This window comes from Columba livia, chromosome 8, assembly GCF_036013475.1.
Source record: "Columba livia isolate bColLiv1 breed racing homer chromosome 8, bColLiv1.pat.W.v2, whole genome shotgun sequence".
Taxonomy (NCBI): Eukaryota; Metazoa; Chordata; class Aves; order Columbiformes; family Columbidae; genus Columba; species Columba livia.
Window position 1 is genome coordinate 10613436 of NC_088609.1, and position 11110 is coordinate 10624545.

The 11110-nt window shown below is 45.3% G+C and overlaps 1 protein-coding gene across 2 annotated transcripts in view; it reads right to left on the minus strand.

Annotated features, from left to right (window-relative positions):
* Positions 1-10837, minus strand: part of DNAJC6 (DnaJ heat shock protein family (Hsp40) member C6) — a 49650-nt gene extending 38813 nt beyond the window's left edge. The window contains exon 1 of one of the 2 annotated variants that reach the window (XM_021296378.2): positions 10618-10837. In XM_021296378.2, the coding sequence (XP_021152053.1) occupies positions 10618-10639 (22 nt within the window). In that variant the 5' untranslated portion in view covers positions 10640-10837. The remainder of the gene's footprint in view (positions 1-10617) is intronic. The other variant, XM_065071985.1, reaches the window with a different exon arrangement.
* Positions 10838-11110: the final 273 nt, after the last annotated feature.

Consider the following 11110-nt stretch of genomic DNA (forward strand, 5'->3'; position numbering starts at 1 on the left):
TACATTGTTCTTTGGACATAATAAAATCCTGGTGTCAGCTGAAAGATGCTTCTGTAGGTTTGTGATCACAGTTTTACATACTTTATGATTAATGTAGAGCACTGTAAAATTCCTGCAATTTTACATTTGGTATAAAATTTAATTTGGTCAGGTGACACAGAAGAAGTTATTTTTTTTCTGTCTATTTACAAGCAGAGTCACTGTCTCCCCTCACCAGGAGTGTGGTTGGACTCAATTATCTTAAAAGGTCTTCTCCAACCAAAGTGATTCTAGATTCTATTTCTTCCTCCTGGGCTATTATTCACACATTCTGCAAATACATCCGTCTCCCAAAAGTGGTCCTTCACATCAAAGGGTTAAGCTGCACAGCTGGTGTGAAGAAGTTCTCAAAGTAGCAATCCACATGAACACGGTTCTGTCACGCCAGTGAAAGGTGCATTCCCTGGGAACAGGCCTATGTCACCAACTTATGGGCTCAGACAGCCAATTCTGTGGTCTGAAGGAGGAGAAATGGCACAGCAGTTCTGCACAGAGCCTCCAAAACATAAAGAGCATCTCTGGTTTGGTGTAACACCACGTCTGTCTGCAGACGAGTAACTGGGGGGCTGTCGAACTGCAGCGGGTGTCACAGGGGGCACTGGGGGACACGTCAGCATCCCAAGCCCCTGCAAATGCTGGTTTCAAACTAGTGGCATCGAGCTGGAGAAGTGCTACCACCGAGCACTAAGCTGTTTTTGTTTTTAGGTCTCATCAATCTGTTTTTAGCTCTTCACACGTAAACAGACTTTAGACCAACACGTAGTGTGTCCTTGGACAACTGATGAGCTGTGTCTTGCTCAACACATTTCAAAGGCACAGCCTGTAGATTATCTTTTCGTTTTACATGGAACAGAGGAACGGAGGGATGCTCCAAAGGAAATGACCACTGTTAAACCCTTCTAAATGGATTTCTTTCTAATTTAATGAGAAACAAAGGCAAAAAAAGAAGCCATAGCATCCAGACACAAGTGTGCCTTCAGTCTCTTACAGAAAGGACAGCAAGTACTCTGCTTAGAAAAATAGTGTGGGTTTGTTTCTAAAGCAAAAACATCAATAAACATTTGTGTAGCAATAACCAGAACTTGAAATATTACTGCAACTCAGCTTAAATTTTCCTAAACACTCCAGGGCAGCGGGCATCTGGTGCAGCCATACCTTGTAGTGTGCTATTGTTTATATAACTCCCGCAATTTTATATTACAGTGGAGACAAAGTACATCAGTGACCTAGAATTTTCTCAGAAAAATCGAAGCAGATTTACAAGCAACAATCTAAAATGAACTAACCTGACGTAAACAGTTTGCAGTGAGCAGTGGTAGCAGCTTGACCTCAAGGTTAGAAATGTGTGTTTTCTACCCCCTCATTGCTGGGTTCTTAATACATCGGTCTGTACAGAGCAATACATGGACTGCAGCGCTCGCCAGGAGGAATAGGTCCCCCGCCCTCTTGGCACCCATATGCAGCAACTTAAAGAAAAAATAAAAGTGCGGGTATTTTTATGGGTCTCTTCTAGTCAACCAAGGATATAACAATGCCTGTGCTCTAGGATAAAAATCAGAAATTCGCATCCTGTTAGAGGGAATGAGCTGAGTAACCTGGCACAACTCATCACCCTACGCAACCTGTCCCCCATCTTAAACTGTCACCTGTGGTCTCTAACCTGCTCTGCTGCCCTGATCCATCAACTCAAGCAGCTCAGCTAACACAAAACTCCATACTCTAAACCCAGAAGTCACCTCTCTCACTGGTGAGCAGCAAGGGTCTGTCTGCATGAGGCAGCAAAAGGAAAGTCCCGCTGAAAGTGTTCTCATTTCTACGTCTGCAGAGGCACTCATACTTACAAAGGAAAAACAATTGCTTCTCCTTGTTGAAACTGTTATTAATTCATTTCTTTACACATTTGTCCCAGAGTTTGGAGGATCACAGTTTGCTTTCCCTCCAAGGAGTCCCAAGGAGACTGAAGCTCTAGCCTGGAGAAAGACGATTTTGCAAAACATCAGCACAGGGGCCGAGCAGGGGCTAAGCAGCCTCTCCAGGGGATCTCAGGGCAGAGGACAGAGGAGGAAACAGGCCACAAAATCCCATCCTTGCTTGTAATTACCATCGCTACAAACACAAAGAGATAGGATTAGGGACGCATGTTGAGTGGGATTCGGCTGAATCTGCACTTATCCATGCCTTTTCCAGCCCTACAAGAAGTTTATCTGAAAATAATGCATAAAGTAATATTCCCCTCTGCCCAATTCCCTCTTTAAGTTAGGCTAACAAAGGGCCATGTGATTTCTGTCGTTTCTATATGGCACTCTTTATCCTGTAGACCTCCAAAAAACCCCAAATCAAGTCATGTTAAATTGCACATGGCTTTCAAAAATGAGAGTGAAGAAAGAATGATCCAGGGCAACAGCTACTTAGGGAAAAAAAAAATCATTAGCAACCTTGAAGGTTTATTGAATGGTGACCAATGATACTACAGAATATGGATGTATTACCTTTGAATGGCAAGGCTGGCAGGTGCCATTAAGGCTGTGGGAGATGTTAATGATGTGTTAAGGAGGGTTGTATGCTGCTCAAGACTCAAGAGATGCAAATTCTCTCCCCATTACTGACCTTGGAAAAGTCAATTGATTTGCCAGCCTCTAACCCTGTGTCTGCTTTTCTGTGTCTGGGTTGCAGCCTCTCTTGGGTAAAGTCTCTTCTCGTAGCTGTAATCAAGCACCAGCTATATTGAGGTGCAATTTCATTTTTTCTACCTTTCCGCCAACAAGGTGAACAGTTAATGTGAAATATTATACCCTTAATTCTTCACAAGCGCATTTGAACTGTGAACTGTTGCGAGAACTACAAATATAGCTTGAAAATTAATTTAATATCTGGAGCAGCACCTTTAAAATTCAATAAACCAAACATTTTTTCCAAAATTAATCCACTGAGAACCGTGAACTCTCCCTGCACAAAGTGCTTCTGCAAGAAGCTCAAACCCAGGTGTATGCGCATAAGTATATGTGAAGTACCAGCTATGCTGTGTGACATCAACTGCTATCACTGCCTGAAAAACAGAATGCACATGTTGTTAAGAAAAACAAGACTTGCTCAAGCAGCTGTCATATTGCTCAAACAGATTTCATATTTCCATTTTCATCCCACTGCACAGGGCAGGTCCTTCTCTCTGCAGCACAAGCTACAATAATTTCTTTCCTCTTGCCCGTCTCCTCATGCTTACATGCACCTTGCAGTGGGATGCTGGGCCATCAAGACATGCTCTAAAGAATCAACTTTTTTGCCTTTTCCATCTTCAAAACACTCACATCCTAATGGAATACCCTAAATTCAGGAGTCTGTGAATTAAGGTTATCTTCAACATTCCTCTAGCAAGTAGTCTATGAAACGGGATCTTAAAAAACCCCAAAACAAACCAGTGCAAGCTCTTTAACTCTACTTACCTCCCTTGAAGCCTTGCCAGGAGCACCCATGGCATTTACCCACAGTTACATTCTGGAAAACCCTTTAGCAACCCCATAACCAGCCCCATCGCACATCACCACATTATCGACGACTTAGGCCATGCTATGAGCCACCCTGCCAGGAGAAGGAGGCTTAAACACTTGTAGAAATTGAAGCAGTTTAATGAACTTCTGATGAAAAAATAACAACCACCACCTTTGGGTGTTTGTTTTGTACCCAGACCTCCAGCACAGCTATCACATTAGGTAGCAGGGTATTGCTTGAGATTTTGACACTTAATCTAATTAGTCATCAAAAATTTGGTGTAGCACAGGTATCTCTCCTACCCTAAAAACTAATCAGGTGTAGAACTGACAGCACTGACAACTCTGTCTATCTCAGCATCGCGTTTACCCCCAGAAGCCACACGTCCTTCTAAAAACAGACCAAACCTGAACCCTCTCTCCCTTTTCTAGCCACCCCACTGAGCCATGGGGTCACATCCATGCTCCCAGCAGCTCAGCTCCACAGGAATCAGTTTGACCCTCATATCTACAGCCCTCCCAGCAGGAAAGCAAGAGCATCATCACATTTTTCTCTCTCTCTCTTTCTTCCCCCCCACTCCCCTTCTAGGCCTACCCCATAGAAATTTCACTCTAGCAAGGACCCACTCCCTATTGTCTTAGGAGAAGATCCTGTCCCACTGCCACCAGGATCTCCACCTCCAGGAAGACTGAGGTCTCCACAGCTGCCAGCACTTTAAATAAGAGCCACTTGTTTAACCCTGGTTAAGCAAACCTGATTAGATTGATTACAGCCAGCAAGCTCCTTGTCTGGGCCTGGACCACCCCAGTTATCACCAGTGACCAGCACAGATGACCTGTCACTGCAGTGTGGGTCATTACTGCCACAGATAAAGTGTATCTTAATTTTTCTATTTTATTTTTGGCCTGGTGCGTTCAAGCATGAACCAAAGATCTTAAAAACCTAAGCCATATAGCATCATTTGAATTAGCTTCAAGAAAGCGTTACCTCTTGATTCCATCTGCTGCTCTCCAATCCACTCACCTGGTTTTTGTCACCTTAGACTATTGCATTTACCTTCTGATGAAGGCTCAGTGCGGTGGGGAACAAAACCAGAGAGCCAAAACAATCCCATCTCAGAAAAGGGTTAGTTTTTTGTTGGTTGGTTGGCTTTGTTTTTCTTAAAAACAAAAAAAATACACCAATTCAGAATCATAACAGGAACTAAAGTCATCAGGATGTTCTGTGATATCACCCTTTTTGCTTCTTGTGCTAAGAAAACTAGAACCAAAATACCTCCTCCTGTCTCCCCATCAAAATAGCAATTGTAAAATCAGTCCCAGCCTTTAGAGGAGACAATGAATAAACTTTCACATATTCAGCCAAACGATTTATCTTACAACTCATCTCTGAGGCCAGCTTAGAGAAAACAGTGTCTTCTAAACAATTGTTTTCTCTAAAAACAGCCAGATCCTCAGTTTGAGTCTGCCTTGAACTCAGATTGAGTCCTGTCATCTTACAGGACTGGCCAGCCCCAGGGCAGGAGCCTTCCCACCACTCTCACATTTTATCTTAAGGCACCAGCCTCCATTATTTGTGGAATCATAGAAACATTTTGGTTGCAAGAGATCCTCAAGATCATCGAGTCCAACCATTAACCCACCCCTGGCACGACCCCATGTCCCTGAGAACCTCATCTCCATCCGTTCAACCCTTCCAGGGGTGGTGACTCCACCACTGCCCTGGGCAGCCTGTTCCAACGCTCAACAGCCCTTTGGGGAAGAAATTGTTCCCCAGATCCAGCCTCAACCTCCCCTGGTGCAACTTGAGGCCGTTTCCTCTTGTCCTGCCGCTTGTTCCTTGGGAGCAGAGCCCGACCCCCATGGTCTCCCCTCAGCTCCTGTTCTCCAGATGTTTGTCGAGCAACACCCATAATTTCAGTTCAGAGATGTTCATGGTCTTCATGCAAGCATCAGTAGAAGGAAACCCTCATTGGCAGGAAGAGATGGCAGAGAAAGCTTCACAACCACTCCCACAAAAGTGTTCCTTTTTGTCATAGATAATAGATAATTACCCTGAGAGCATCTGAGGAGTGTGAGCAGGACAGTTTTACTATCAGAAACCTTGTCACGGCTGCACTTACCTTGCACACCTGCCAAACCAACTGGGACACACTGCTGAGCCCACATGGCTGCTTCTCATAATTTTGTTTTCCAGTGACTTAGGATACGACTAGCATTTGACTTTCTTATTATCTTCTTTCCCATCCTTTCCTCTCCGTGACAGTACACACCATTAAGTGTATTGCTGCGTCTGCATATTTTTTTTATTTCTTGCCTTTTAGTCTTGTTAAAGTGCTGTCAGGGATGATACACAACTTACTCATTCCATCCCAAGACTTTGTTTCCGAGTATTTAAGGATTTGACTGGCTCCTCAGCAACGCTGAGCTGCGGAGCTGCTTGCCAAAGTCTGTTGTAGGTGCTAAAAATGTACACGCTTCACAAAGAGGGTGGAGAAACGTATGGGAAAAACAAATCTATAAGGGGCCATTAAATAGGACTGTATCACTGCTTGCTCAGGAAGTTCCCAGCCTGCAAATTGTTGGGAAACTGTACAGTCATTCATACAATTCCTCAGGCCAAAGTCGGATATTTAGGCAAAAATCAGATATTTTGCTGCTTAACTACCACTCATTCATCATTTGCCATTCACTGTGAGGTAAGTGGCTAAATACCAAGAAAAATCTGGGCACAGGCCTCCTAAAGCCTGTTTGTGAGCCTGCAAAATATGTATACGTGTAATCCCCAACAGACTGCAAGGCACGAGTTCAGAAACACACAAACATTTCCATTAGTGGCGGGAGAAGTTCTACATCCATTAACCATGACAGAGGTGGACCCGTAGTTGCTACCAGGGGAAAATCTCTGCTTTATATTAAACCTGGCTGCTTGCAATGAGTTACAAAGCTGAATTACTCAGCTCATGCACTTAGAATGCCTAGCTGCCGCTTGCACTAGCACTTGCAGTTTAAACAATAATATGCCCAGATCTTTGCTTCTGTAGAAAAAGTCCAAAGTGTAATTTTGAATTTCTTTTCAGCAGGTTATTGTTTGCATTGGAAAATGGCTACTGGGAAAAATGAGGAGAAGAATTATACAAGCAAGTGACTCATCATTGGTGGCTTCAGGAACTGCTGCTGTACTCAGGGTCAGACTCCAGCAGCAAATGGTATAATTAAAATACTCAGGTCATTGCTCTCAGGTAGCTTGGACCAAGGACCCACCAACACAGTGAGACTTTCCATGGAACCAGAAGGGAAATTACAGCTGGTGCTGCCAGCCCATGTCGATGGTGGTGCCCACCTCACTGATCCAATCACTGCTTCATTTTGGGATGTATGGGATGAGGGTTTCCCTTCGGGGACTTGGCCAGGGGATGAGTATCCTCACTCCAAGCGTCAAAGTGTTGTTCTTTCTTGGATGGACATGAAAGCGAGATCTGGCTGATGAAGGGTAGGAAGATACAGGTGCCAGAAACCCAGCACATCCCCATTATATTTGTTCTGCCTTCTTACAGATTTTGGTAGCATATTTTTTATCTAATACTAGTAGGAAAAAATATTTTTGTAGAGCTTTATTGTTCTGGCTGCTATTAAATTATGTTTGTCTCAGCTCACAGTATCTCCTGGTCCTGCACCACACCTAACTGATGCAGTTTGGGTTCAGATTTACCACTGCTCATCATTTCCAAAGTGAATATCAAGCAGACACTACAAGGCTTCTTATGCTTTCTCCCCCTATGCTGTTTGTGATCCCCATGGTGCTCTGCAATTGTGGAAGAACAGCTTGGATGTGGTTCAAGGGGAGAGACTCAGTTGCATTGATGAGGGAATGGCTTGTAGTGGATCATCGTGACTTCAGACACAGGCTGTAAATTTGGTGGTACAGGAGCCAGAAGTCTGGTCCTCAGTGACATTACAGCCCCTTTATGCAGGGCTGGGTATGGATATCCTCAGGCTTCTCCTGGTGACCCATTTACACCACAAAAGGTAACAAACCCCACTAATTCATAGAATCATTTTGGATGGAAGAGACCCTCAAGATCATTGAGTCCAACCATTAACCCCGCCTCGGCACTACCCCATGTCCCTGAGAACCTCATCTCTGTCTGCTCAACCCCTCCAGGGATGGTGACTCCACCACTGCCCTGGGCAGCCTGTTCCAATGCTCAACAGCCCTTTGGGGAAGAAATTGTTCCCCAGATCCAACCTCAACCTCCCCTGGCGCAACTTGAGGCCGTTTCCTCTGGTCCTGGCGCTTGTTCCTTGGGAGCAAAGCCCGACCCCCCTGGCTCCAAGCTCCTTTCAGGCAGTTCAGAGATCAGAAGGTCTCCCCTCAGCTCCTGTTCTCCAGCTGAACCCCCCAGGTCCCTCAGCCGCTCCCATCACACTTGTGCTCCAGCCCCTCACCAGCTCCATTCCCTTCTCTCAACTTGCTCCATTTTCAGTACCACTTAGGGCAGAAAAGAATTTATCATCATAGATGTTAACTCAGTAATATTGCAGGGGCTAGTCTATACCATGTGGCTTTAAAATAATTACGCTGTGCAGCTCCCAGGCTGGGAGTCTTGCACGGATATGCTTCATTTTAAATACCTTAAAAAAATATCTGTTGGGGTGGAAAGTTAACGCCAGGAGTAAATGTGTACAGAGTCAGAGAGTCTGCCTGCATCCTGCCCCACTGTGCCACGACACAGACATTGTACCGCAGGGAAACATCTGCTAGAGTGAAAGCAAATTGCTCTTTTTGTAAAGTTTTCCATGAAAACTACTACTTGGAAAAGGAATTCAAGTGTTTGGGTCATTTTTTTTCTGCTTCAAAACATGGTCCAGGGAAGGGAATAAACTTCACAAGTTCCCTGTGTGGCAAAAACCCTATTTCAGAGGATTTGGAGAAAATCCTGGCCCATGCCCCATTGTCCCTGCATGATTTTGTTCTGCACACCAAATTTCTCTCTCTCTCTGCCTCCCAGCTGTGATTCAAGAATGTAAATGATACTATTTTCCCAGCCATGATTCCACAATACTATTTCCCATTCTTATTTTTTCTGGTTACTGAAAACAAGAACTTATTCAGGAGAAAGAAATCTTATATGTTGTTTACAGTGCCTATCAAAACAGGGTGCCAGAAATCCAGCACATCCCCATTACATACACTATTGTCATGTAAACTATCACAAGAGTTCATGAAATGTTGTTTATAATTTAGTATAAATAATAAAAAGTAATATTTATAGCTTTTTAATATTGAGAGCTTCCCAAAGCTCCTTTATCCACCGCTGAAAAAGCATCTATAATCTGATATTTACAGCAGATGTATATGACAGTATCTTGGTCTGGTACAGTCACAGCTGGGATTTCCAGGCTGTGTTCCCTACAGACAGAGATTTTTCTTCTCCAAACCTCAGTGCTGCGCTGACACGACCCCGCAGTGTCAGCACCGAGCCTCAATAGCCCAATTTTGATCCCAAAACCAGCGTGGCACACCTGGGTACCAACCTCTCCACCTCTGCGGTCCAGCAATCCCTGTTTCCATGAGGCCCCTGGGGCTGCCACCCTATTTTTGCAGCAAAGCAGGATGGATTTTAGCAAATCCTGCCCCCCCCAAAAAAATCCAGCTTTGAGGACTAGTGCAAAGCGAGGCGGCGGGTGCGGCGGGAGGCCCCGGGATTAATCTGCACCAGGGCAAAGCCCGACGTGAGACGGATTAGTCGGGTCAGCAATTAAACGTTGGCGCTGACGCCGCCACTGGTGCGCAGGGAAAAAACCCGGCGTTCAAGGGCAAAACGCGGTTCCTCCTTAAAGGCTGCGGCCGCTCCGAAATGCTGCATCTATCAGCGGGGAGCGTTTCTGGGACCATAAACAAGCCGGCTGTGTCGTGGCTGGCTAAATATAGTGCAGCCCGGCTTGCGTTCGTGCTGCCTATGCCATTGGAATTACTTGGTGCGCTACATTGATTTTATTTTATTTATTTATTTTTTCCTTCCTCAGGAAAGGCTATGACTAAGAGAAATCCACAGTTGAAGGGATATCAGAAGATGGAGGCCCTAGTCCAAATGCAGAAGGTGAATAAAGTCTGGAGTTTGCAGACCTGGGGGCCTATCCAAAATATTCCTCACCCTCCTCCCCCCTCTCCTCCTCCTTCTCTCCTCGGCAGTGTCCAAAAATAAGACTATAATAACCACAGCCACAAATACATCACCAAAACATTAAATATTGCCTGATTTAAAGTTGCAGTTCTCTTGAGGTGATACCGAGGGGGATAAATATCCACCTGAAGCAGCTGTGACAGCCACCCCATCTCTACTGTTCCCCCCCCGCCCCGAGCACCCCGGCTTCAGCAGGACTGAAGCCAATGCAATGATGTGTGCATTTAGCTATATGTTTTTATTTCTGGCCCAAAGTAGGGTTTTTAAAGGGAATGCAGCTCTGTGTTTGTCTCAGCTTAAAAATTAGGGGGGGTTGAAGGTCAGCTTTGCAGGGAATGTGCTGCAAAAGGCTGGGTATCAGGATTTTATAGCAGCATTTATATACCCACACATACACATACACCTCATTACCCTCCATGTAGGAAGCACAGCTCATGTTCAGACATAAGCTACAATTATCATTTAAAATCACTTCATTTTTCTTCATTGAAGGTAATATGCCCAAATAGCTTTTACAGCCCTAAAATACACAAACACCAATTTTGGGGTGCAAGAAGAGACGCTTCTGTTCTGCCTGGAGTTACTGAGGTCCCCAGAGCAGGAGGCAGCTCCAGGTTATTAAATGTTATATGCCCAGGTATACATTGCCGAATTCCAGCACCTTAACTTGCCGTCAGACAGCATTATGTGCTAAACAGCCAAGAAAAGCAATTTTCAGTGCAATATCTTCCCTCAAACCTGTTATATAACAAGGCTTTAAAGCAGAATTTTTTTGCTGCAGGATCCCAGCGTGCCTGCCCGATGATTACTCAGCACAAATTCACCATAAACAACGTCCCCCGTTTGATCGGGCACCGTCTCGCTCTTCACCCATCGCCCCCCGCTCGCGGCTCGGCGTCCCTTACCTGGCGTCTCAGATCCCCGCATCCTCCTCTCCCGGCTCCTGCAGCCCGGTCGCTCTCTCGCACGCCGGTTCGTGGCTCGTCATCCGGTGGGGATGGCAGGTCACGGGGCCAACGCCATGGGCTGGGACATGGGACGTGGGACGTGGGACGCTGCTGCCACGGAACTGCCGGCAGCTGCGGGGCCGGACGGTTATATTTGGGATTACAGACTCAGGGAAGGATGAGGATGAAGGCAGACATGTCACATCTTCTAAAATGTGGCATGGAGTGGGATCTGGAGTCTGCAGGGCTGAGCCATCAACTGCAAACCTAACGAATCTTTTTCTTCTTTTTTTTTTTCCTTATTTTTTGCTTTTTGCAGTAGGTTAAATCCTTTGGGTGGACTCAGCAGGGATGCAGTGTGTCAAAGCTTTGCAGAGCTGGAAACAGGGTCGAGACATTTCCCTGGGTACCCCAAAAGGCCAGCACTAACTGATGCTATAAACGCTATTAA